The sequence below is a fragment of the Dendrobates tinctorius genome, unplaced genomic scaffold, assembly GCF_039654945.1.
Source record: "Dendrobates tinctorius isolate UK_male_01 unplaced genomic scaffold, ASM3965494v1 ptg000177l, whole genome shotgun sequence".
NCBI classification, from domain to species: Eukaryota; Metazoa; Chordata; class Amphibia; order Anura; family Dendrobatidae; genus Dendrobates; species Dendrobates tinctorius.
Window position 1 is genome coordinate 142461 of NW_027361844.1, and position 27919 is coordinate 170379.

Consider the following 27919-nt stretch of genomic DNA (forward strand, 5'->3'; position numbering starts at 1 on the left):
GTCTCCCCCTGAGCCGCCGTCCTCCATTCTTCCCCCAGGGGTGGTAGTGGCGGGGGTCTCAACTGAGTTGGAACAAGAAATCCTAAGGGCTCAAGCCCTAGCTCCGGCAACCAGGCCAAGCGATAAACTGTTTGTTCCAGGTTCATTGTGGCCTAGACTTCTGCAGGAGTTTCATGATTCTAGGCTGAGTGCTCATCCAGGTATCACGGCCACTAGAGAGGCAGTAGCCAGGGGTTTTTGGTGGCCTTCATTAAGGTCCGATGTCAAGGAATTTGTTTCTGCTTGTGACATATGTGCCCGTTCCAAAAGCTCGCATAACCGACCGGCTGGGGAACTCATACCTTTACCGGTTCCTGATAGGCCATGGACTCATCTTTCCATGGATTTTATTACCGGCCTTCCTCCTTCCAGGGGCAATACCGTGATCTGGGTGGTGGTGGATAGGTTTTCTAAACAGGCCCATTTCATTCCCTTGGCAGCATTACCTTCAGCAGAAACGTTGACAAGATTGTTTGTGCAGCATGTGGTCCGATTGCATGGGGTACCCCTGAATGTTGTGTCTGACAGAGGTGTGCAGTTTGTGGCCAAATTTTGGAGGGCGTTCTGTATGAAATTGGGCATCTCACTCTCCTTCTCGTTGGCATATCACCCGGAGAGTAATGGTCAGACAGAACGCACCAATCAATCCCTGGAACAAATTCTCAGGTGTCTGACCTCCGCCAGACAGGAGGATTGGTGTGATGCGTTACCGTTGGCTGAATTCGCTTTTAACAACCGGGTGAGTCAGTCCACCAACATGTCCCCATTCCTGATTAACTATGGCTTTAATCCGCATTTTGGGGAGTTTTCTCAGGTGGATTCCGGTTGTCCAGGAGCAGAGGGGTCCGTTCAACGGTTAAAAAACCTCTGGGCTGAAGTCCGGCGTAATATCTCTCGAGCCCAGGGGAGATACAAATATTTTGCGGACAAAAAGAGCCTCGGGAGACATGTTTCAGGTGGGAGAGAAGGTTTGGCTCTCCACGCGTAACATCAACTTAAAGGTACCATCAGTTAAGTTGGGACCAAAGTTCATTGGTCCGTACGAGATTATGGAGATAGTCAACCCTGTGGCATATAGGTTGCGTCTCCCCGCCTCCTTAAAAATATCTAATGTGTTCCATAAGTCTCTGTTGAAACCAGCAGGATCTGTCAAAGAGAACTCTGAGACTGTTGTTCCTCCAGTGCTGGTGGAGGGTCAATTGGAGTATGAGGTCGGACATATTGTGGACTCTCGGCGGGTGCGCTGCTCTTTGCAGTACCTGGTCCACTGGAAGGGATATGGACCAGAAGAGCGCTCATGGGTCCCTGCTCGCTCGGTACATGCAGATCGCCTAGTTCAGGTGTTCCATGCCAAGTACCCGGGGAAGCCTGGGGGTCCAGTGGCCCCCCGTTGAGAGGGGGGTACTGTCATGATCCCAGTGCAGGTTTTTGAGCTGCACACTGGGGGTTAATGTCTGGAGCTCTGTGCAGGTTTTGACCTGCACACTTGGGGTTAATGATTGTGGCCTCTTTCTGTTTCTGGGAGAGCTTCATAAACCCCTGGGTAGCTTCAATCCCTGCCAGTTATACTTTTGCCATTGGCCTAGTGTGCTGACCCCCGTGTGCCTGTTTGTTGCTATAGCTTGTTTATATGGTTCTGACCCGATTCTGTTTCCCGTTGTGAGTTTGCCTGTTGATTTTGTACTGCGTTATTATCTGTGTATGACTCATTGCATGTGACCTGACTACTCTCTGCTCGCCCCTCTTGTACCTTGCAACTATCTGTGTATGACTCATTGCATGTGACCTGACTACTCTCTGCTCGCCCCCTTTGGTACCCTACAGCTATCTCTGTGTGTGACTCATTGGCTACGTCCTGACTATTCTCACTGTCTATTCCCCTTGGTAACTTTGTTTCGCAGTTACTCTGCTAGGAATTGTCTTGCAGCTCCTAGCTCTGTGGAGTTTAGGCCACGCCCCCAGCAGTCACGTGCTTCAGGTCCTGCAGCTCTGAAGTACGCATCTATTCGGTTGCTGCCCGCTCCACAGGTAGCTTTGAGCACTGTTCGCTTTACTCAGGACACGTGCACTGGCTCAGTGAGCAAGTTCAGTGCGGTGTCTCTGACAGCATCCAATGAGAGCAGGGCGAACTGAGGAGTCAGTGAAAAATCTGATTGATTTAAAATATGAGAAATAAGAGAGGAGATGTCGTCCCAAAAATGCCGAAGACATGGACAAAACCAAAATAAATGGAAAAGGCTACCATGATGCCCGCAATCCCTCCAACAGAGAGGGGAGATGGAAGGGTTGATAAAAGCTAGACGAGATGGCGAATAGTACCATCTCGATATGATTTTAAAGTAGGACTCATGGAGAGCCATAGACATGGTAGCAGAATAGGTTAGAGACATGGTCAAGTCCCAAACATCTGGGGTAACAGAAAAATTCAAAACCGATTCCCATTTTTTCATATATGGGGATTTTATAAATGCAGAATCATTGTTGAACCACTGGTAGATATAACGAGTGGACCAAAAAATATTATGACCTGAGTTGCATAAAATATTGATCGCTGGCTCCGATAGCGGAGGGCTGCGAGTCACCAGTGGAGTCAAAAATTCTTTCAACATAGTAAAGTGTAGAAAAGCAGAGGAGGGAACCCCAAACCTATTCTTAAGATGAGAAAAAGATACAAATTTATGACCATCAAAGATGTCATTTAATTTAGAAATACCCCAGTCAGCCCAAGTAGAATGCAAATCGAATGAATAAACAGAGGCCAGAAAAGAGAGAGGAAGACTCAACAGGAGTTGAATCATAGAAAAAACACTCTTAAATTTAAAAAATTACCTCCAAACCACAAATACCACGATAAATGCTTAGATGTCAATACATTCAAAATAAGAGAACAAGGAGGGGAATTTTTATTAAAATATAATTCCAAGTCCGCCCATGAAGGTATATGGCCAGTTGACCACCAACATAGCTTATTATTACTCTAATCTTATTAAACAAAGTCTGAGATGTTAGGCAGTCTCATACCTCCACGTAACTTATGTTTGTATAACTGATTTGAAGCAATACGGACCTTTTTATTTCCCCAAATAAATAAATTAAGGCGTGTCTGCAGACTAGTTAAATAAGAAGTGGAAACAAGCAGGGGAAGGGATCTGAAAACATAAAGGATTTTGGGAAGGAATATTGATTTGGCTGCTAGACATTTTCCCCACCAGGATAATTCTTTGTCCGTGTAAAAATTAAGGCCTTTAGAAATGGAGGCAAGGACAAAAAGCAATGGAGAGAGGGGACAACCCTGCCGGGTACCATTGGAAATGGGGGGGAAAAGTGATTATTAATGTAAATTTTTGCTTGAGGGTCAGAATATAAGGCCATAAGTTTGGTGAGAAAGTCTAAATTAAATCCATATTTTAGTAGGGAGCATCGGAGAAAGGTCCAATTCAAGCGATCAAACGCTTTATCTGCATCTAATGAAATTAGAGCAGAAGGAAGTTTTGGGGAATTGATTAACTTTATAATATTTATCAGCCGTCTGGTCCCTTCAATGGACTGCTGGTGTTTGATAAAGCCAATTTGGTCTGTGGAAATTAACTTAGGCAGTATAATATTAAGACGATTAGCTAAAACTTTAGAATAAATTTTGAGGTCAGTATTTATTAATGAAATGGGACGATAATTAAGAATTTGATCAGGATTAGTATTGGGTTTGGGAATTAGTATGATTGTAGCATCTAAATTTTCTCTAGGGAAGGAACCAACGGACGCAGCGGCATTAAACAGTTTAGTTAAATGGGGGACAAGAATGTCGCGGTAAGACTTATAATAATTGTTACTATAACCATCGGGACCAGGGGCTTTATATGACTTTTAACCCCTTTCTGCCATGTGACGTACTATCCTGTCCATGTGCCCTAGGACTTAATTCCCAGGGACGGGATAGTACGTCACAGTGATCAGCGGTGCCCACGTGGTGAACGCCGCTGATTGCGGCCGGGTGCCAGCTGGTTCATCTTAGCTGACACCCGGGCACAATGTGTCAAGGGCGGTCACGGACCGCCCCCAACACGTTAATCCCTTGCACACCGCGATCAAACACGATCTCGGTGTACTGGGGGTTAAAGGGGAGCCTCGGCATGGAGGGGGCTCCCTCCGTGCTTCCCTGAGCCCCCCACAGCAGCGCAATGTGCAGCGCTGCTGCGGGGGGCTCCATCCCTGCAGGTCCCCGAATCCAAGATGGCAACGGGGACCTTCGGGGGCCTGCAGGGAGCTGGCTTCCTCAGTGCCTGCAAAGCGCAGGCACGAGGAAGCCAAGTGCAGTGCCTGTGACAGATCGCTGATCTGTCACAGTGATCTGTGATGTGACAGATCAGCGATCTGTCACATGACAGTTATGTCCCCCCGGGATAATGTAATAAAGTTAAAAAAAAAAAGTGTAAAAATAATTTAAAAAAAATCGCTAAATAAATTATAAAAAAAAAAAAATTCCCTAATTCATTTTTTGGAAATAAAAAAAACAAAACAATAAAAGTACATATATTTGGTATCGCCACGTCCGTAACGACCCGCCCTATAAAACTGTCCCATTAGCTAACCCCTTTAGCGAACCCCTTAAAAAATAAAAAACGAAGCAAAAAATAATGATTTATTATCATACCGCCGAACAAAAAGTGCAATAACGCCTGATCAAAAAGACGCATATAAATATCCATGGTACCGCTGAAAACATCATCTTGTCCTGCAAAAAACGAGCTGCCATACAGCATCATCAGCAAAAAAATAAAAAAGTTATAGCTCGCAGAATAAAGCGATGCAAAAATAATTATTTTTTATATAAAATTGTTTTTATTGAATAAGAGTGCCAAAACATAAAAAAAGACCTAAATGAGGTATCGCTGTAACCGTACCGACCCGAAGAATAAAACCGTCTTATCAATTTCACCGCACGCGGAATGGTGTAAACGCACTCCCCAAAAGAAATTCATGAAACGCTGGTTTTTGTTCATTCTGCGACACAAAAATTGGAATAAAAAGCGATCAAAAGATGTTACGTGCCCGAAAATGATACCAATAAAAACGTCAACTCGTCCCGCAAAAAATAAGACCTCACATGACTCGGTGGGTCAAAATATGGAAAAATTATAGCTCTCAGTATGTGGTGATGCAAAAACTATTTTTATAATTAAATGCGTCTTTTAGCGTGCGACAGCTGCCAAACATAAAAACCACCATAAATAGAAAATCAAACCCCCCGTTATCACCCCCTTAGTTAGGGAAAAATAATAAAATTTAAAAAAAAAATGTATTTATTTCCATTTTCCCGCTAGGGTTAGGGCTAGGGCTAGAGTTAGGGCTGAGATTAGGGTTAGGGGTGTGTTGGGGTTAGGGTTGAAGGTATAATTGGGGGGTTTCCACTGTTTGGGCACATCAGGTGCTCTTCAAATGCAACATGGCGTCTGATCTCAATTCCAGCCAATTCTGCGTTGAAAAAGTCAAACAGTGCTCCTTCCCTTCCAAGCTCTGCCATGCGTCCAAACAGTGTTTTACCCCCACATATAGGGTATCAGCTTATTCAGGACAAATTGCAAAACAACTTTTGGGATCCAATTTCTCCTGTTACCCGTAGGAAAATAAAAAATTGGGGGCAAAAATATCATTTTTGTGGAAAAAAATGATTTTATTTTCACGCCATTATAAACTTCTGTGAAGCCCTTGGGGGTTCAAAGTGCTCACCACATATCTAGATAAGTTCCTTGTGGGGTCTAGTTTCCAAAATGGTGTCATTTGTGGGGGTTTTCACTGTTTTGGTACATCAGGGGCTTTCCAAACGCGACATGGTGTCCGATCTCAATTCCAGCCAAAAAGTCAAATGGCACTGCTTCCCTTCCGAGCTCTGCCATGCGCCCAAATAGTCGTTTGCACACACATATGGGGTATCAGCGTACTCAGGACAAATTGCACAATAACTTTTAGGGTCCTGTTACCCTTGGGAAAATAAAAATTGGGGGTTAAAAGATAATTTTTGTAGAAAAAATATGATTTTTTTAATTGTACGGCTGTACGTTATAAACATCTGTGAAGCCCTTGTGGGTTCAAAGTTCTCACCACATATCTAGATAAGTTCCTTGGGGGGGTCTAGTTTCCAACATGGGGTCACTTGTGGGGGGTTTCCACTGTTTAGGTACATCAGGGGCTCTCCAAACGTGACATGGCGTCCGATCTGAATTCCAGCCAATTTTGCATTGAAAAAGTCAAACGGTGCTCCTTCCTTTCTGAGCACTGCCATGCGCCGAAACAGTGGTTCCCCCCCACATATCAGGCATCAGCGTACTCAGGATAAACTGCACAATAACTTTTGCAGTCCAATTTCTCCTGTTACCCTTGGTAAAATAAAAAAAATTGAACCTGAAGTATTTTTTTTTGTGAAAAAAAGTGAAATGTTCATTTTTTTTTTTAAATATTCAAAAAATTCCTGTGACGCACCTAAAGGGTTAATAAACTTATTGGAATGTGGGTTTGAGCACCTTAAGAGGTGCAGTTTTAGAATGGTGTCACTTTTGGGTATTTTCTATCATATAGACCCCTCAAAGTGGCTTCAAATGTGATGTGGTCCATAAAAATAAAATGGTGTTGCAAAAATGAGAAATCGCTGGTCAACTTTTAACCCTTATAACTTCCTAACAAAAAAATTTTGGTTCCAAAATTGTGCTGATGTAAAGTAAATATGTGGGAAATGTTACTTGTTAAGTTTTTTGTGTGCCGTATCTCTGATTTAAGGGCATAAAAATTCAAAGTTGGAAAATTGCGAAATTTTAAAATTTTTTGCCAAACTTCAGTTTTTTTCACAAATAAACGCAAGTTATTTGAATGAAATTTTACCACTAACATGAAGTACAATATGTCACGAGAAAATATTGTCAGAATCACCAGGATCCATGGAAGCGTTTCAGAGTTATTACCTCATAAAGGGACAGTGGTCAGAATTGCAAAAATTGGCCCGGTCATGATCGTGCAAACCACCCTTTGGGGTTAAGAGGTTAATGGCTAACAAATTATAGTGAATGATTTTACAAAGCAAGCTTTTGAGACAACTTACGTCTCTTCATCAGGCTGATATAACAAAATATTTGAAGAAACCTTATTTATATACAGTAGAAAGCACAGGCTTGGTGTGATATATGGACATTTCAATAAACAAACTCTGTACTTAAGGCTATGTGCGCATGTGTGTAATTTCCGCGGGAATTCCATTCCACGGGAAATATGTGAGAAATCCGCATTTTAAATTCCCGCGTATTTACCGCGGAAAAACTAGCGATTTGCAAGCGTAATTAGCTTGCAGAATAGTGTTTGACGATGCGGCATCAGTAGTAAAAAGATCTAATGTTTAAAATAATAAAAAAAATAAAAAATGGTGTTTTTCTCACCTTCCGGCGTCCCGCGCAGTGTTCCCGATCATCGCGATGCTCACGGCAAGTCCTGTTCCCAGCGATGCCTTGCGATAATGACCTTTGATGAAGTCGCGGTCTCGTGAGACCGCTGCGGTATCGCGAGACCGCAAAGTCATCAAAGGTCATTGTCGCAAGGCATCGCTGGGAACAGGAGTTGCCAGGAGCATCGCTGAGGCCTGCTGACACTGCGAGGACTGCCGGAAGGTGAGAATAACATGATTTTTTTTTTTTAATTCTTTATTTTTACAGGGATATGGTACCCAGGGCCTGGAGGAGAATCTCCTGTACTCCAGACCGTGGGTACCATCCGCAAATGTTCCGCTTACTTTTCGCATGGTGGGCACAGCCACATGCAAAGTAAGCGGAACAATGCATTCCTATGTGTGCGGATTTTCCCGCGATTCCGCACAAAGAATGTACATGCGTATTTTTCCGCGATGCAATTCCGCCGCGGATAAATACGCAGCATTAGCACAGCATGTGCGGAATGCCATAGGATTGCATGGGATGCTTGTTTTTTTTGCGGCAAGATCACGTGTTTAAAAACGCAGCGAAAACGCAAAAAAACGCTACTTGTGAACTCAGCCTGAAGAGAGAATCCTTGATTAGATAAGATTAGATAAGTGATGTGAAAGCTCTGTGAGATCAAAGGGCTGATGGTGCCTTCATTGTTTTTGTAGGAAATAGCTCAGATATGGTAATGAACCATAAGTCCTCCTGACAAATTGAGTCCTGTGTGAACAGAATCAAAGATTGTAATTAATTTGTTTTCCCACACCCTGCGATGTTTCTGTGATTTAAAATTGCCTTTTAAAATGACAACTTTCATATTGTCTATGTTGTGTCCTGGACCACAGAAATGTTTGGCCACAGGTAAATGGGTTTTTTTGTCTGAGAGCAAGGATGAGGTCTCATCGTCATACAATTACAGTCTCTGTCCTGTTTCTCCAACATAGAGGCCACCCACAGGACATGTATTCCATAGAATTAAATACACCACATTGGAAGAGGAACATGTGAATATCCCGGGGATCTTATAGTCCTCCTGTGTGTTGGGGATTTGGATCTTGTCTTTGGTCTCTATATGAATGCAGGTTTTGCATCTTCTCCCATTGCAAGGATATGTTCCTCTTGGTGAATCTGAGGGCATTGAACTTCGGATAATGATGTTTCTTAGATTAGGAGGTTGCCTGTAACATAGCAAGGGGGTCTTTGAATAATATTTTTAACCGGTCATCCTTGTGTAGGATATGGTTAAGTTTCTTAGCCATTTTTCTCAGTATTTCAAGCTGTGGGTTGTAGGTTACTACCAGAGGTACACAATGATTTTCCTCTTTTTTTCTGTATTGAAGTACTTGACTTCAGAGGATCCTTGTGGCCCTAACGATCTGATCATCAATGGAGGTGGGATGGTAACCTTGATTTAAAAAAGACATTTTAAGTGAAGTTAGGTGTTCATCCCTGTCCTTAGGACTGGAACAGATACGGTTATATCTGAGAGCCTGGCTGTAGACAATGGACTTTTTAATGTGTTTAGTATGGAAGCTGTCCCATCTGAAGTATGTGGGACGGTCAATTGGTTTCCGATACACTGATGTTTGGAATGAACCATTTTGGACTTTTATGGTGGTGTCTAGGAAGTTGATTTTTGTTTTTGAGTGGTCAAATGTCAAGTTTATGGTTGGATGAAATGTGTTGAATCCCACCGCCATTGATAAATATAGAAATATAGATAATATGAAAGTTGTCATTTTAAAAGGCAATTTTAAATCACAGAAACGTTGCAGGGTGTGGGAATACAAATTCATTACAATCTTTGTTTCTGTTCACACAGGACTCAATTTGTCAGGAGGATTTATGGTCCATTACTATATCTGGGCTATTTCCTCCAAAAACAATGAAGGCACCATCAGCCCTTTGATCTCACAGAAGTTTCACACCACTTATCAAATCTTACCTAATTAAGGATTCTCTCTTTCAAGCTCAGTGTTTGTTTATTGAAATGTCCATGTATCACAACATGCCTGTGCTTTCTACTGTATATAAATAAGGTTTCTTTAAATATTTTGTTATATCAGCCTGATGAAGAGACGCAAGTTGTCTCGAAAGCTTGCTTTGTAACATCATTCACTATAATTTGTTAGCCATTAAAAAGTATCACACCCACAAGATTCCTATTTTGTTTCTCTCACTGAGAGCACTTTATATATTTTTTTCTACTGGCTAACAGGGTACCAAACCAGTTTTTTTCGTTTTACCAATTAAAAACACATTAAGTGTTTTCATTTTTCGCTCCCCTTCTTCCCAGAGTCATAACTTTTTTTTTATCAATATGGCCATGTGAGGGCTTATTTTTTGCGGAACAAGTTGTACTTTTGAACGATACCAATGGTTCTAGCATTTTAGCATGTCGTGTAAGAGAAAACTGGAAAAAAACTCCAAGTGTGGTGAAATTGCAAATAAAAAGGCAATCCCACACTTGTTTATTGTTTGGCTTTTTTGCTAGATTCACTAAAGGCTAAAACTTACCTGCCATTATGATTCTCCAGGTTATTATGCGTTCATAGACCCCAAACATATCTAGGTTCTTTTTTATCTAAGTGGTGAAAAAAAATTAAAAAATTTGCTAAAAAGAAAATTGTGCCATTTTTCGAGACCCGTGTAGCATCTCCATTTTTCGTGATCTTGGGTCGATGAGGGCTTATTTTTTGCATGCCGAGCTGACATTTTTAATTATACCATTTTTGTGCAGATACGATCTATTTATTGCCCGTCATTTTAATGCAATGTATTGGCGACCAAAAAAACGTAATTCTGGAGTTTTGATTTTTTTCTCGCTACGCTGTTTAGCGATCGGGTTAATCCTTTTTTTTATTGATAGATCGTGTGATTCTCAATGCGGCGATACCAAATATTTCTGTTTGTTTTTTCTATGTTTCATGTTGCAGTTTGTTGCAGTCGGCGCAGCGTCAAAACGAAGCATGCGTCGGCATCTGCATACATTTGCATGGCCTGCGTACCTAGAGTTAAAGATAGGGTACTCAGGACGCATGCCGACGTAGGCAGAGCTGAAGGAAGAGGTGCGGCTGTGGGCGGGGCTTTACAGAGGAACTACGCAGGCCTTCTAAACGCTAGTGTGAAACTAGCCTTACTCCGATAGCAATGTCTATACAGTCATATGTAAAAGTTTGGGCACCCCTATTAATGTTAACCTTTTTTCTTTATAACAATTTTGGTTTTTGCAACAGGTATTTCAGTTTCATATATCTAATAACTGATGGACTCAGTTATATTTCTGGATTCAAATGAGGTTTATTGTACTAACAGAAAATGTGCAATCTGCATTTAAACAAAATTTGACCGGTGCAAAAGTATGGGCACCCTTATCATTTTCTTGATTTGAACACTCCTAACTACTTTTTACTGACTTCCTGAAGCACTAAATTGGGTTTGTAACCTCATTGAGCTTTGAACTTCATAGCCAGGTGTATCAAACCATGAGAAAAGGTATTTAAAGTGGCCACTTGCAAGTAGTTCTCCTATTTGATTCTCCTATGAAGAGTGGCATCATGGGCTCCTCAAAACAACTCTCAAATGATCTGAAAACAAAGATTATTCAACATAGCTTTTCAGGGGAAGGATACAAAAAGTTGTCTCAGAGATTTAACCTGTCAGTTTCCACTGTGAGAAACATAGTAAGGAAATGGAAGAACACAGGTACAGTTCTTGTTAAGCCCAGAAGTGGCAGGCCAAGAAAAATATCAGAAAGGCAGAGAAGAAGAATGGTGAGAACAGTCAAGGACAATCCACAGACCACCTCCAAAGACCTGCAGCATCATCTTGCTGCAGATGGTGTCACTGTGCATCGGTCAACAATACAGCGCACTTTGCACAAGGAGAAGCTGTATGGGAGAGTGATGCGAAAGAAGCCGTTTCTGCAAGCACGCCACAAACAGAGTCGCCTGAGGTATGCAAAAGCACATTTGGACAAGCCAGTTACATTTTGGAAGAAGGTCCTGTGAACTGATTAAACAAAGATTGAGTTGTTTGGTCATACAAAAAGGCGTTATGCATGCGCTGTATTGTTGACCGATGCACAGTGGCACCATCTGCAGCAAGATGATGCTGCAGGTCTTTGGAGGTGGTCTGTGGATTGTCCTTGACTGTTCTCACCATTCTTCTTCTCTGCCTTTCTGATATTTTTCTTGGCCTGCCACTTCTGGGCTTAACAAGAACTGCACCTGTGTTCTTCCATTTCCTTACTATGTTCCTCACAGTGGAAACTGACAGGTTAAATCTCTGAGACAACTTTTTGTATCCTTCCCCTGAAAAGCTATGTTGAATAATCTTTGTTTTCAGATCATTTGAGAGTTGTTTTGAGGAGCCCATGATGCCACTCTTCATAGGAGAATCAAATAGGAGAACTACTTGCAAGTGGCCACCTTAAATACCTTTTCTCATGATTTGATACACCTGGCTATGAAGTTCAAAGCTCAATGAGGTTACAAAACCAATTTATTGCTTCAGAAAGTCAGTAAAAAGTAGTTAGGAGTGTTCAAATCAAGAAAATGATAAGGGTGCCCATACTTTTGCACCGGTCAAATTTTGTTTAAATGCAGATTGCACATTTTCTGTTAGTACAATAAACCTCATTTGAATCCAGAAATATAACTGAGTCCATCAGTTATTACATATATGAAACTGAAATACCTGTTGCAAAAACCAAAATTATTATAAAGAAAAAAGGTTAACATTAATAGGGGTGCCCAAACTTTTACATATGACTGTATATGAATACCAAAGGTATTCACAAAACCACTCACATGTTTAAATATAAATCAATTTTATTATGCACAGGTAAAAACATATACTAGTGCACAAAATATGAGGTTTCAGAGGAAATGCAAAGAAAATAGGCAGATAATCCCACACAGCAGTAATAAGTGGCATATAAATCCAATCTAAAGCTATTAGAATTGGTAAAAAGGCATGGATATATATATATATACTGTACATAGGCATCTAAGTTAAATGTCCATAAAGTATAAAGATGATTTCCTTGTTGCTGTGCAATAATGTATAAATAATTATATATGAAAAGGGCACAAAACCGCACAGAAATAAAGATCATACAGACAAAAGCAATTACCCATAGTATGATGTGGTAAGTGCTACAACCACCCTGATGCTCGTTTCGCACAGTGCTTTCTCAAGGGGAATTGTTGAAATCGGGCTCATTTGCTCTATATTATGCTACCCTCATTAAATATCAAAAATTTGCTGACAGATTCCCTTTAGCAGCTCATTTATACTTAAGAAAAATGTGGATTTCTCTGGAATAAGACATCGGAGTGCAGATAGCAATATATCATTTTGTTCAACTTCCTATGATCTACATACCTATATACACTGATCATACTTACTGATTTCCTTTAGGGTGCAGTCAGACGGCCATATAACACTGACGCCGATCACATCACAATGCTCGGACTGGCCGGTGGCATGTAGAAATACATGCTGTCACGCTCGTGTCAGGAGAGCCGCCGGCGAGTCTGTGCATTACAATGTGATCTTCGTTTGTATTATATGGCTGTCTGACTGCGCCCTTAAGAGCATAGCAATTCTAAGTTTAAAAATTGGGAATTTTTGCTACATTTTTGTAAAACTAAACACATTTTCCCAAAGTAGGTATCAACAGTTAATCTGATGAGAACTCCAAAATCATTAAATAACACAAAAAAACTTTTAGTGTAAAACCACAAAAATTAAGCAACAAGAAATTAAGGGGGAATGCAAAAAGCTATAACTCACATGATGTAAGCAATAACAGACCCCCAGCCTGCCGCTTCTATGCGCGTTTCGCCGGTTTTCGTCAGGAGGCGTGGCACACCATGCACTATAGTACCTTTAAAATACTGCTGCTGCATTTTTAGGTTCCATCTCACTTGAGTATGGTTTTTTTTTATGGCACAATTTGGAACGCTTATGCAAATGTGTTTTTTTTTTCCTATGGATTATCCATAGTGCTTTATACAGCTCTGGCAAAAATTAAGAGACCACCACATCAAAACCCTGTCATGAGCAGCCCATTCTCCAGACCTGAACCCCATTGTAAACCTCTGGAATGTAATCAAGATGATGATGGATAGCCACAAGCCATCAAACAAAGAAGAACTGCTTACATTTTTGCGCGCGCCACAAGCAGTGTGAAAGACTGGTGGAAAGCATGCCAAGATGCATGAAAGCTGGGATTAAAAATCATGATTATTCCACAAAATATTGATTTCTGAACTCTTCCCGAGTTAAAACATTATTATTGTTGTTTCTAAATGATTATGAACTTGTTTTCTTTGCATTATTTGAGGTCTGGAAGCACTGTTTTTTTTTAAATTTTGACCATTTTTCTTTGTCAGAAAAAAAATACAGAATTTATTGCTTGGAAATTCGGAGACATGTTGTCAGAAGATTGTAGACTAAAAGAACAATTTACATTTTACTGAAAAATATACCTATAAAGAGAAAAATCAGACAAATTGAACATTTGAAAGTGGTCTCTTAATTTTTGCCAAAGCGGTATATAATCTCTTTTGATTTTCTATGTGCAAATCCATTTGGGAATGTAAATGTATTAATAAAAATTGGATAATTTTGTGTAAAATACTCTGACCTTTTTTTGTGGTTTTACACTCAGAAAGGTTTTTTGTGTTGCTTTTGTCAAATGTATTATTTTTGTTATGACTAGTGTTGAGCATTCCGATACCGCAAGTATCGGGTATCGGCCGATACTTGCTGTATCGGAATTCCGATACCGACTTCCGATATTTTTTCAATATCGGAATTCGGCATCGGAATCGGAAGTTCAGTTGATTGACGGCCTGACGTCATCATGATGCGCGGTGTGTGCGCATCATGATGCGCCGTCATTTCGGGCCTTCCGGGGGTCTCTGCCGGCCTGCCGGGGGGCTGTGCCGGCCTGCCGGGGGGCTGTGTGGACTGCCCGGGGTCTGTACCGGCCTGCCGGGGGGCTGTGCCGGCCTGCCGGTGGTCTGTGCACCCTGTGGGGGTCTGTACCGGCCTGCCGGGGGGCTGTGCCGGCCTGCCGGGGGGCTGTGCTGATGTCCGGGGGTCTGTGCAAGCATCGTCCGATGGGACTACAAGTCCCATCGGGCGATGCCTGCTACCATGACAGTGATTGACACATTAGCCAATGATGGGACAGTAGTAGTCCCATCATCCGGCTAATGTGTTAAATGTTAAAAAAAAAAAAAAAAAAATACTACATACATACTACATGCATGCTACATACATACTACATGCATGCTACATACATACTACATATATACTACATACATACTACATACATACTGCATGCATGCTACATACATACTACATATATACTACATACATACTACATACATACTACATGCATGCTACATACATACTACATATATACTACATACATGCTACATACATACTACATACATACTACATGCATGCTACATACATACTACATATATACTACATACATACTACATACATGCTACATACATACTGCATGCTACATACATACTACATACATACTACATGCATGCTACATACATACTACATATATACTACATACATACTACATACATGCTACATACATACTGCATGCTACATACATACTACATGCATGCTACATACATACTACATATATACTACATACATACTACATACATGCTACATACATACTGCATGCTACATACATACTACATACATACTACATGCATGCTACATACATACTACATATATACTACATGCATGCTACATACATACTACATGCTACATACATACTACATATATACTACATACATACTACATACATGCTACATACATACTACATACATACTACATACATACTACATGCATGCTACATACATACTACATATATACTACATGCATGCTACATACATACTACATGCTACATACATACTACATATATACTACATACATACTACATACATGCTACATACATACTACATACATACTACATGCATGCTACATACATACTACATGCATGCTACATACATACTACATGCATGCTACATACATACTACATGCATGCTACATGCATGCTACATACATACTACATGCTACATACATACCACATATATACTACATACATACAATACATTCATACAATACATACATAGACATACAGTACATATAACATAGAGTAACATACTTACCAATACTTGTCACATTGTTCCCCGAAGCCATTGTCTTTTCCGGGATAAATATTAACATAACAAACCACAAAAATACTCACCCACGATCCGAAGCAGTCCACGAGTGTGTCCCACGACGATCTTGGGTAGAGAACTGCAGCATCAGATGATGCTGCCGTTCTCTACGGGCTGCAGAAATCCAATGACGGAAGGTAGGTATCCTTCCGCACTGTATTCCTCCGCCACTTAAAAAAAAAAAAGTCCCTAGTCTCACTTTATGCCATTGCTGTGTGGGAATTTCCCACACAGCAATGGCATAAAGTGAGACTAGGGACTTTTTTTTTTTAAGTGGCGGAGGAATACAGTGCGGAAGGATACCTACCTTCCGTCATTGGATTTCTGCAGCCCGTAGAGAACGGCAGCATCATCTGATGCTGCAGTTCTCTACCCAAGATCGTCGTGGGACACACTCGTGGACTGCTTCGGATCGTGGGTGAGTATTTTTGTGGTTTGTTATGTTAATATTTATCCCGGAAAAGACAATGGCTTCGGGGAACAATGTGACAAGTATTGGTAAGTATGTTACTCTATGTTATATGTACTGTATGTCTATGTATGTATTGTATGAATGTATTGTATGTATGTAGTATATATGTGGTATGTATGTAGCATGTAGTATGTATGTAGTATGTATGTAGCATGCATGTAGTATGTATGTAGCATGCATGTAGTATGTATGTAGCATGCATGTAGTATGTATGTAGTATGTATGTAGTATGTATGTAGCATGTATGTAGTATGTATGTTGTATATATGTAGTATGTATGTAGCATGTAGTATGTATGTAGCATGCATGTAGTATATATGTAGTATGTATGTAGCATGTAGTATGTATGTAGCATGCATGTAGTATATATGTAGTATGTATGTAGCATGTAGTATGTATGTAGCATGCATGTAGTATATATGTAGTATGTATGTTGCATGTAGTATTTATGTAGTATGAATGTAGCATGTATGTAGTATGAATGTAGCATGTATGTAGTATGCATGTTGTATGTATGTAGCATGTAATTTTTTTTTTTTTTTTTTACATTTAACACATTAGCCGGATGATGGGACTACTACTGTCCCATCATTGGCTAATGTGTCAATCACTGTCATGGTAGCAGGCATCGCCCGATGGGACTTGTAGTCCCATCGGACGATGCCTGCACAGACCCCCGGAGCCTGCACAGCCCCCCGGCAGGCCGGCACAGCCCCCCGGCAGGCCGGCACAGCCCCCCGGAGCCTGCACAGCCCCCCGGCAGGCCGGCACAGCCCCCCGGCAGGCCGGCACAGCCCCCCGGAGCCTGCACAGACCACCGGCAGGCCGGCACAGACCACCGGAGCCTGCACAGACCCCCTGGCAGGCCGGCACAGCCCCCCGAAAGGCCCGTACAGACCCCAGAGAGGCTGTACAAGGGCAGGAAAGGGTTTTTCTTATTCCGATACCGGAAGTCCCATAGACTTGAATGGGACTTCCGGTATCGGAATCGGCGATACCGATACTTTTTTTAAAGATCGGCCGATACCATCCGATACGATACTTTGAAGTATCGGACGGTATCGCTCAACTCTAGTTATGACTAAATGCAACGCATAACAACCTAAATTTACCACAAGTACAACATGTCACAGAAATACAACCTCTGAATTACTGGGATAAAGTGACATATCAGATTTAGAAAATTTGTCCCTGTCAGAAAGTTGAAAATTGTGTTTGGTGGTCAAGGAATTAAAGTACATTTTGTCAAGGTGTGTATAACTTTTTTAAGCTATCCAGGTATTATTTTTTAGTAATTACTAACATTGAGTCATGATATTTGCAGGACGGAATCCCTTACATAGGATCCAGTGCCGGTACCAATGTGGCTACAATCAGCATCAACACCACCAACGACATGCCAATTGTGTACCCACCCTCTCTTCAGGCTCTTGGATTGGTACCATTCAATATAAACCCACATTACCTGGACGCAGATGTTAACAGCAAACATATGGGGGTATGTAGATTCACTTTTGCTATGCGTTACTGGAAAACCATAACTCATATGGAATTGCGTTTTAAACTTAAATATTATGTAAGTGAACAGATCTTGCAGATTTATTAACCAATGTCTATTTGAACTATCCCATATCCAGGAGACTCGAGAACAGCGGATAAGGCAGTATCATGAAGAACCAGATACTCCTCCTGTGCTCGTATGTAAAAATGTTCAGTGTACAGATGTAGTAGAGCCGATTGTACAGTTTAATGCAGATGTTTGCTAGAGATGAGCACATTGTATGCAAATCAGATTTGTGTTGCACTTTAAGGGGTTTGCTGTACCGTGCAAATTTGGAGTTCAATTTGACTAAAATGGCCAAACAGCCAGAGAAGGCTTAACTTGACTTCCGACATGACCGGGTGGCCCTACTTGTAATGCCTTTTATAGCCTGGGACTACATCATAGACTGTATAAAATCAGAGGCAGGGATTGCAGCAGGGATTTTGGGGTGAGTCTTGATAGTGAGAGGATGTCACAGCTCACAACTGAGCAATAGAGAGAGAAAGTCATAAATCAGCAGAACTTACAGTGAATGTGTGGTTGTTACAGCACAGCAGTGAAGAACGGTCACCATCTGTTTCCCATAGCCATATACAGTATTGTCAGGCTGTCTTTGCATTTAAGGAGTTGGATACAGTCCTAGGAGACCTTAGAATGTTATACACATCTTTTCAGGGCTATTGGAGTGCTTCCAATTTATGTCCATTACTTTTTAACCCTTTCCTGAGCTGGCTATTTTCCCATTTTTGTTTTTTTCTCATTTTTGTTTTTTTTCCCCCTCTTCTTCTTTTAAGAGCTATAACTTTTTATCATATGTTGAAATAGCCATACGAGGGCTTGTTTTTTTCCAAACAAGTTGTACATTTGAATGACACCATTTATATTATCATATGATATACTGGAAAATGAGTACAAAAATTCCAAGTGCCGTGAAATGCAATTTTGAATGAAATACAATGAAGTGCAATTCCACAATTGTTTTTTTGTAGGTTTTTTTTTAGTTACCATGTTCACTGTACAGTATAATGACCTGGCAGCATAATTATCCAGGTCAGTACGATTATGGCGGTACCAAAAATGGTGGTTTTCCCCCACATATGGGATGTCTGTATGCTCAGAAGAAATGGCACAATAAATTGTTTGGTCCATTTTCTCCTGTTACTCTTGTGAAAGTAAAAAAAATTTGGTCTAAAGGAAAATGACATCACACAAATAGTTAATAAATAACATTTCCCACATGTCTACTTTACATCAGCACAATGTTGGAAACAAAATTTTTTTTTTGTTAGGAAGTTATAAGGGTTAAAAGTTGACCAGCGATTTCTCATTTTTACAACAAAATTTACAAAACCATTTTTTTAGGGACCATATCACATTTGAAGTCACTTTGGGGGGTCATTATGACAGAAAATACCCAAAAGTGACACCATTCTAAAAACTGCACCCCTGAGGGTGCTCAAAATAACATTCAAGAAGTTTATTTACCCTTCAGGTGCTTCACAAGAATTAATGAAATGTCGAAGGTAAAAATTAACATTTAGCTTTTTTTTTCTCAAAAATGTTACTCTAGACTCAAATGCTTTTGTTTTCACAAAGGTAACAGGAGAAAATGAGCCCCAACATTTTTTATGCAATGTATTTAATTATTCCTACAAAAAAATTCTTTTAGTCCCAGTTTTTTTTAATTTCACAAGGGTACTGTTTGGTCACATGGCAGGGCTCAGAAAGGAGTAAGGTTTTGGAATGCAGACTTTGATGGAATGGTCTGTGGGTGTCATGTTACATTTGTAAAGCCCCTGATGTGCCTAAGCAGTGGAAACCCCCAAAAGTGACCCCATTTAGGAAACTAGACCCTTCAAAGAATTGATCTAGATATGTGGTGAGCACCTTGAACCCACAGGTGCTTTACAGAATTTTACAACATTGATCTGTGAAAATGAAAAAAAAAAAAATTCCACAAAAATATTGTTAAGTTCCCATTTTTTTTTTTATTTTCACAGGGATAGCAGGAGAAAATAGATCCCAAAATTTAAAAAAATAAGGAAAAAAGCAGCACACTCCGTTTAACAGTATCATAAAAATCCTAAGTCCTTTATTTCAGAAAAGTATACATGGACAAGGTTTATGAGGGCAGGATAAATGCAGGCATGCAGGCAAGAAACAGGGCTTCGGCACGCTTCCACGGGTCCAGATGTAACAATTACTATGTCATTTCCTTTTATACATCTCATTGTGAAAATTTTGCATATAATCAATATACAAACAAAATTAAAAAATATACAAAAAACTGTGCAATTATAAAATGACAAACATTCTTACATAACAAAATACGTTGATTGCAATTCAGATAGAAATTATAATAAAGCACATTATTACAAGAAGCAGGAGTAATCTAATCTTTCATTCAGTCCTAAGGGACCTTGCGCTTTTGCTTGGATGATCCATTTTGCTTCCCGTCTCAGCAGGATTTTATTATGATCACCTCCGCATGGTGGAAATTTAACTATTCCAATCCTGCCAAACGCAGGCATTGAGGATTAGATTCATGTTTCTGTTGGATGTGCTTTATAAATCTTAGTGATCCCTTTCCTGTAGAAATAGAATGAAAATGTTCACGAAATCTTACAAACATTGATCTTATCGTTTTTCCTATATAATAAAAAGAACATGGACAGAAAATGATATAAACAACATATTTGGCTTTGCAAGTGATTAAATCATTAACCCTATGCTGGATATGGCCAATCTGCAGCAAGTTCCCCGTTAAATGAATCTGACAAAAATTGCAATCCCCACATTTAAAATTCCCTTTAGGGGTATTGCTGGTGAACCAATTATCGTGTGGTTTTGAATCACGGTTATGCACCAATAAATCTGTCAAGTTATTAGTTCTTTTGTAAGCAAACCAAGGTTTGATTTTTCCACATTTATTCAGATCATTGTCAGACTCCAAAATGTGCCAATTCTTACGAATTGATGCATGAAGGGTTTTATCAAGTGGGGTGTGTTTGAAACAAAAATTAAAAAACTTCTCCTGTGCTGACAAAGGGAAATGTTTTTTTTTAAAACGGTTTGTTTTTTTTCTCAAAAGGTCAAGCTGTGTTTTATTTATGACTCGCATTTCAGCTTCATTTAATAGATTAGATGGATAGCCCCTATCCAAAAACGATCCTTTAATTCCTCCATTTGCTGTTTAAAACAAGCCACATCGTTATTCATTTTTCTTAACCGCAACATTTGGCTATATGGTAAGCTTTCTTTTGGTATAACAGGGGTGAGCTGAATCAAAATGCAGCATAGAATTAGTGGCTGTTATTTTCCTATGAACTTTTTACTCCAATCAATTTTTATTGTAGGAAGTTACATTAGAAAAAAGGAAAAATTCAGGTATCAATGGCATTAATACACAAAGAGAACAACGCTGTAACACGTGGTAGTATATCTGTTGATTATGATTCACATATCCTATCACACCACCAACAATCATGTCTGATGCAAGTTACAACTTTTTTTTTTTTCTTTGGTTAATCAACACCTAATACGTATAAAGTCAGCCTACCATTTACTCTTTAATCCTCAAAACGAGGGTTTCAAACAACCAGAACCAGAGAGTAAGAAAGGAAGATAAGAAAGGGGAAGGGAGGAAGAGGTGGGGGGGGGGGGAGAACCATGGATGGTTGCAAAGAGGCAACCAGGGAAGGGGAGGGGGGAGCTAGGGAATTAGATAGCGTTCCGGGGTAGCCCGAGCAGTAACAACAACATAGATATAAACATCTTGAATATTAACATGTGGTATGGATGAACTCCCTGCGTAACACTCTCTTTGACCCTATTTGACCCATTTTATTAATCTCAGACAGTTTGCCCTGGAAACAGATGCCTGACAGGGGATGCATATACAGAGTTTAGCCACATGTCCCAAGTCTGAAGTATTTTGTTTTTGGCGCGGATGGAGTGAGCCAGACAGAACTCGTATTGGCACTGGAGATTAATTCGGTTATATAGTTCAACTAATGTAGGTGTCTTTGGGGATTTCCAATAGCTACTTATGCAATATCTGGCAGCAACTAGAATGTGAACCAATAATCCCCTGGATTCCCAAGAGAACTCCTCTATACCCACGTTTAGCACTGCCAGACCCGGATTCGGATTAATAGGATTGCCTGTCAGCTCACCCATCAGGCCAAACACCTCCAGCCAGAACGAGAAAACCTTGGGACAAGCCCACTAGCAGTGACCAAGAGTACCCCTTTGGAGGCAGCCCTTCCAACAATGTGGCGAATAATTTGGGAGGAATTGTGCTAAGTTGGCTGGGGACCGATACCATCGCAGGAGTACTTTTTTCAGTTGCTCCAGATGATTTATGCACTTGGAATATTTTTGGATATTTGCTGAAGCCGAGTGCCAGTTTGAAGGAGAGGTTGAGACATTCAACTCCACGTCCCATTTATTCATATAAGGAGATTTTTGCTCTTCGGGGGGGTTATTGAGCCATTTGTATGTTGAGGAGATACCTTTGGATTTAATTATCTTTTTAAATACCAAAGCCTTTGTTGTAGGTAACAGAGGATTCGACTTTAGAGGAAATTTAGAGGCCAGAAAATGACTAATTTGGATGTGTTGATAGAAACAACCCTTTAAAGAGGGGTGTTTCCGTACTATTTCATTAAAGGGATTAACACCCAAATCAGAGAATAGATCCGCCAGCACTGTAATACCCGATCCCTCCCACCTGGCTAGATTCAAAAAGGGGATTTGAGATTCCAACGACTTGAGGGAAATCTCTGAAAGAGGAATCTGAATCTTATGAATCAAGTCATCTCGCCAGACCTCCAGGGAAGCTGACATGGTGGGAACACACGGGGAGAACCGTGAACGGCTCAAATATTCTGCTTCCATCATTCTTCTGACCGAGCCCTGGCGGGACAGGAAATTTTCAATCTGAGCCCATCTATGTGAATTGCCTGGGCGCCACCATTCCTTTAGTGATTCAATTAGTAAGGCTTTATAATATGCCATTATGTTTGGGGTGCCCAGTCCCCCTGAGTCATATGGGGGATATAACACTTTACCTGCGACCCTGGCCCTTTTATTACCCCAGACAAATTTGTTAGTCAACGATTGAAGTTTCATCAGGGTTTTGTGAGAAATTTTGATGGGTAAGCATCTGAGCACATACAATATTTTGGGTAAGAAAACCATTTTAAAGGACTGTATCCTGGCCATCCAGGACAACGATATTTTTTCATACCTACACAATTCCTTTTCTAAATTTTGGATCAGAGGTTCCAAATTTTCTTTAATTAACATCTGCGATGGTGTCAGCTTAATACCTAAAGAAGGTATCCCCCTGTCGCACCATTTGAATTGAAAGGCCCCCTCCAGCACACTCCTGGCCTCCACCGGTACATTAAACGGCAATATCAAAGACTTTGCCGCATTAAGCTTATAATACGACACTTTAGAAAAGTTCGATAATGTGTTCACCACTGCTGGAATCGAAACTACAGGGTTAGAACAGGAAATTATCACATCATCTGCGTATAAACCAAGTTTATGTTCAAATTCCCCAACTCTTATACCAGAAATGGCTATGTTTTTTCGTATAGCTTCCGCCAGAGGTTCTACCACTAAAGCAAAAATAGCGGGAGACAATGGACACCCCTGGCGAGTGCCATTACTTATTTGAAATTTAGATGACAGAAACCCCGATGCCAACACCGACGCATTTGGGTAAGAGTAGAGAGCTAGAATGGATGACCTAATTTTCCCCAAGAACCCGAATTTTGTTAGAACTCTCTCCAGGTATCCCCAGTGCACCCTGTCAAAGGCTTTTTCAGCATCAAGAGATAGGAATGCACTGGGTTCACCCGATATCTCCACCAGTCCAATCAAGTCAAGCATCCGTCTGGTGCCATCCTTAGATTGCCTGCCTGTCACAAAACCAACTTGGTCTGGAGCCACTAAGGCCGGGATCACTTTATGAAGTCTATCCACCACTAGTTTGGCATAAATTTTAACATTACAATTTAGGAGTGAAATGGGCCTAAAATTACCCGGGGTGTCTGCAGGTTTCCCTGGCTTGGGTAGTGTGATAATAATCGCTTCCAAGTTGTCTGGAGAAATTGACCCTTTATTTTGCCAAAAATTGAAAGTTTTTAACAGAAAAGGGGACAGAGTGGATGTAAATTGTTTGTAATATTCGTATGGCAGCCCATCAGGGCCCGGGGCAGAGTTAGACTTAGTCATCTTGATGGCACCTAGGATTTCATGTGTAGTAAAGGGAAGATTAAGTTCCTCTAATTGCTCATCTGAGACCCAGGGAAGATCCAGGGTGTCTAGAAAGCCCTGTATATCCACTTGAGTCGGCTGTGACGTGTTGGAATCATATTTTAGATTATACAGGGCCTCATAATATTTCGCAAATGCTTCTGCTATTTCAATGGGATGTCTAGTGATTGTTCCATTTGGGTCCCTCAGGAATTCTATTTTAGATTGAATCTCACGTTTTTTCGTCCTTCTTGCCAATAAGGACCCCGCTCTATCCCCCATAGCATAAAATGTCGATCTATTTTTTTTTAGATTATGTTCGTATTTTTGCAGGAGTAGGGATCTTAGGCTACTTTCACACATCAGGTTTTCGGCGTCAGGCGCGATCCGGCGTCGTGCCGGAATGCCGGATCCGGCAAATGTTTTGTAAAACCTGATGTGCCGGATCCGGTTTTCTGCCGGATCCGTCTTGTTCTTGACAGACAAAACCGGATCCGTCTCATCCGGTTCATCCGTTTTTCTATCCGTTTTTCAACGGATTACGCCGGATCCGGTTTTTAAAATTGACCCTTGTGGCCTTCCGAACGGGATTGGCTACTGGAAAACTATATATAGCATGTTCCTACAGCCCTTCTTTGACAGGTTGTAGAGAAGAAAGTGCAGGTTGGAGAGAAGAGCAAGTTACTGGCGAAGATGGATGTTGTCATTGGAAATATTACCACTAGAAGTTCTGTGACGGTTTCAGTAATGAGGGACAATTTTGCACTATACTTTATGTCACCTCAAGGCAGAGTACACTGGCAGGATGACAGAGTGTGAAAGATTTGTGCCCTAACCAAACTTGTGTACCTTCTGGACCAACAGTATATACCTTTGCCAACCAAAGTTGGCTATCTTGTCATGGTCTTACTATTTTTAGCTTTAGGCCACAGGTGTGTACCTGGTTGTGTTTTATGCAAAGTATTTCACCTTTTAACAAAAGTTGTGTACATTGTTAGGAAATCACCAACAATAAACACAACTTTTTAGGTGAAATACTTTGCTTCAAACACAACCAGGAACACAACTGTGGCAAAAAGCTAAAATTTACCCACAGTTATATACCTGGTTTTGAATACCTTTTTACCTTTTAAATACCCTGTATTTAACCTTTTTTTTTAAACATAGTTCGCCGCAGACAGAAATGACAGACAACCATTGTGAAACGATAATTTAACTTTTATTTAAATTTTTTTTTTTTGTAAAATGTTTTTAAAGTGCAAAAAACTTTTAATAAAGGTTTTAAACCCAATGGGCATTTTTATTAAAAAACACACATTACAAATCTGTGTAGTGTGGGGTGGAAATACTGCTGGAGGGGCTGCGGGACACTTCGACACTGGGTGTGTGGAGAGAGGACTGGGATCGTGGTGGGGAAGGAACAGTTAGAGGTGAAGGTGTGGAAAAAGCTACAGAATGGGTGGACATGTGGGAGGCAGAAGAGGTGGTGGGCGGTGGAGTGGAGGGTTGGGCAGGGACTGTAGGAGCAGATGATGTTGATGGAAAGTTGTATGGGGAAGGAGTTTGGTACGGGGCAGGTTGCTGGAAGTGGGGAGATGTCTGGTACTGGGGAGGTTGCTGGTACTGGTGAGGTTGCTGGTATGTAATAGGAGGGGGAGGATGGAAAGTGGCTGGAGGGGGTGCAGATGTAATAGGAGGGGGAGGATGGAAAGTGGCTGGAGGGGGTGCAGATGTAATAGGAGGGGGAGGATGGAAAGTGGCTGGAGGGGGTGCAGGTGGAGGAACTACAGTGGTGGGAGGTGGAGGTTGGGAGGTAACCTGCTGTAGAGCACCGTGGCACGAATGCATTACATGCATCTGCTGGGTAGGAGATAGTGTTGCCATGCGCTCCACAACAGACCTGAAAAAGGTGTGGTTTGGCGAAGATCTTGCTTCTGAATGCATGGTTTGCAGAAGTGTCTTCACCTCCAGAATGCTGGAGTTGATCTGCTGAAAGCCTGCGGAGATTTGCTCTGATAAGACTTTTAGACAGTTCTGGAAAGATGCATTCAGATGCAAGAACTCTTGCGCATAACTCTTTTCCTGACCCCTCTGCCGCTGTCACCCAGTACCCGCAGGTGTACTAGAGGTGGCAGGGGCAGAAGGGTGGGGTAAAGGGAAAGCGATCTCCTCACCAGCAGCTTCATGTAATGTAGGCGGCCACGATGCTCCTGTGCTGGTGGATGGGACAGATGGGTCGAATGTGTGGGAAGGCTGGGAAGGTGCAGATGTACCGGGGCGGTCGAAGTGTCCCTCGGTGCCGGTCTCCTCAGGGATCGCCTCAGAAGGGTCCAATCGTGCAGGCTCCCGAGTGCTGCTCACCGTGCTGTGGAATAAAGAGAAAAAAAAACAATTAAAATACTGACATGGTATGGCCCTGGCTGAAAAAAAAAAGTTACATCTAACATTTTTTTTCACATGTGGTGTGTAATATTTACCTTCTAGTGACCATTGTTTCCCGGAGGAACGACAGGGCTTGTGCGTACTTGTACTTGCTCCTGCGTCCTCCAGATCCACTCGGGGCCCGCATCTCTTTATTGAACTCCTTCTTGAAACGATCCCTCACAGACCGCCACCGATTCACAATTCTGTTCCCTGAAACGAGAAAGGAGTGGTTAGTATACAACATCGGTGTTTCACAAACTCCAGTCCTCATGGTCCCCAGGGGTCATGTTTTCAGGATTTCCATAGTAAATAGAAATCCTGAACACATGATCCGTGGGGACCACGAGGACTGGAGTTCGGGAAACACTGGTTTACATCAAGCAACCGGTACTGTATATACTTACGCTCTTTAATCTGGGCCCGAACATCGAGGTCCTCCCAGCGGCCCACAAGGAGCGAACAGATTTCCTCCCAGAGTCGTCGGGTAACGATAAGGTCAGCGTGGCGGCGGTCAGCCATATTCCAGAGCGGCTCCCTTTCTCTGACGAGATCGATGAGGTGGTCCACATCGAGTCCTCCATCCTCACCGTCAGTCGGGAGCACGCTGTGAAGGCTGTTAAAGAAAAAGACAAAAATAACATAATTAGCCTCCACAAAAGAAATGAAATAAAAAGTGCAAAAAAACAAAGCAAAAATATTTATACTTACACGCTGGTGACCGCCGCGTTGCTGTCGCCGACGACCCTGGGAGGCACTGCGAGGACCTCTTGGCCGAGCACCAGATTGGGAAGACTAGAGAAGAAAACAAAAAATGTTATGTCTTTGGATGTAGGCATTTGTTTGCTGTGTGTGGTCTGCAGAACATTGTTTTCTATGTGTTGTGTGTAGTGTGATGTTGTGTTTCTGCGTTTGATGCAAAAAACTTACCAATTGTGAGCCCACTCCAGGTGTCTGTCCACCCCTTCCTTCTTCTTCTGGGAGCTCCTCTTCATCTTGTGATTCCTGTTTTGAAATAAAAGGCAATGAATAGACATATATTACAGAGATGATGGATTTTGGAAATAAAAACTTACCGTCAAACGCTGACGATGCGAGGGAGGGCTCCCAGAAGAAGATGTGCTGTCCTGTTGATGGCCAGACTCCATGGCTGTGGGTATTGCTGCTGCTGTTGCTGCTGCCAGTGATGCCATTTCTGCTGCTGCTGCATCTCTTGGGCGGCTGTTGAATAAAGAGAAACAAAGGGCCAATGAATATCTTGATATTCCATGGCCCTAGTTTGGAGGAATGGGGGATTTGATAATTACCTTCTCTCATCTGCTGCTGGACTCCCCTCCTCAGCATGTTCCATTTGCTGCTCCATTTGGGGTGGTGATGGTGCTGCAGTGGTCTCCTGCCTTCTCCTGCTGCGCTTGGTTGCTTTCTTGGGTGGCATGTTGGGTGTGGC

General features: G+C 41.5%; 1 protein-coding gene across 3 annotated transcripts in view; it reads left to right on the forward strand.

The window, feature by feature from the left end:
- The window catches only part of LOC141054208 (alpha-aspartyl dipeptidase-like), a 142335-nt gene that overhangs the window by 96628 nt on the left and 17788 nt on the right, over nucleotides 1-27919 (forward strand). For all 3 annotated transcript variants that reach the window (XM_073551437.1, XM_073551435.1, XM_073551436.1), the window contains exons 6-7: nucleotides 17563-17736; nucleotides 17876-17935. In XM_073551437.1, the coding sequence (XP_073407538.1) occupies nucleotides 17563-17736; nucleotides 17876-17935 (234 nt within the window). The remainder of the gene's footprint in view (nucleotides 1-17562; nucleotides 17737-17875; nucleotides 17936-27919) is intronic.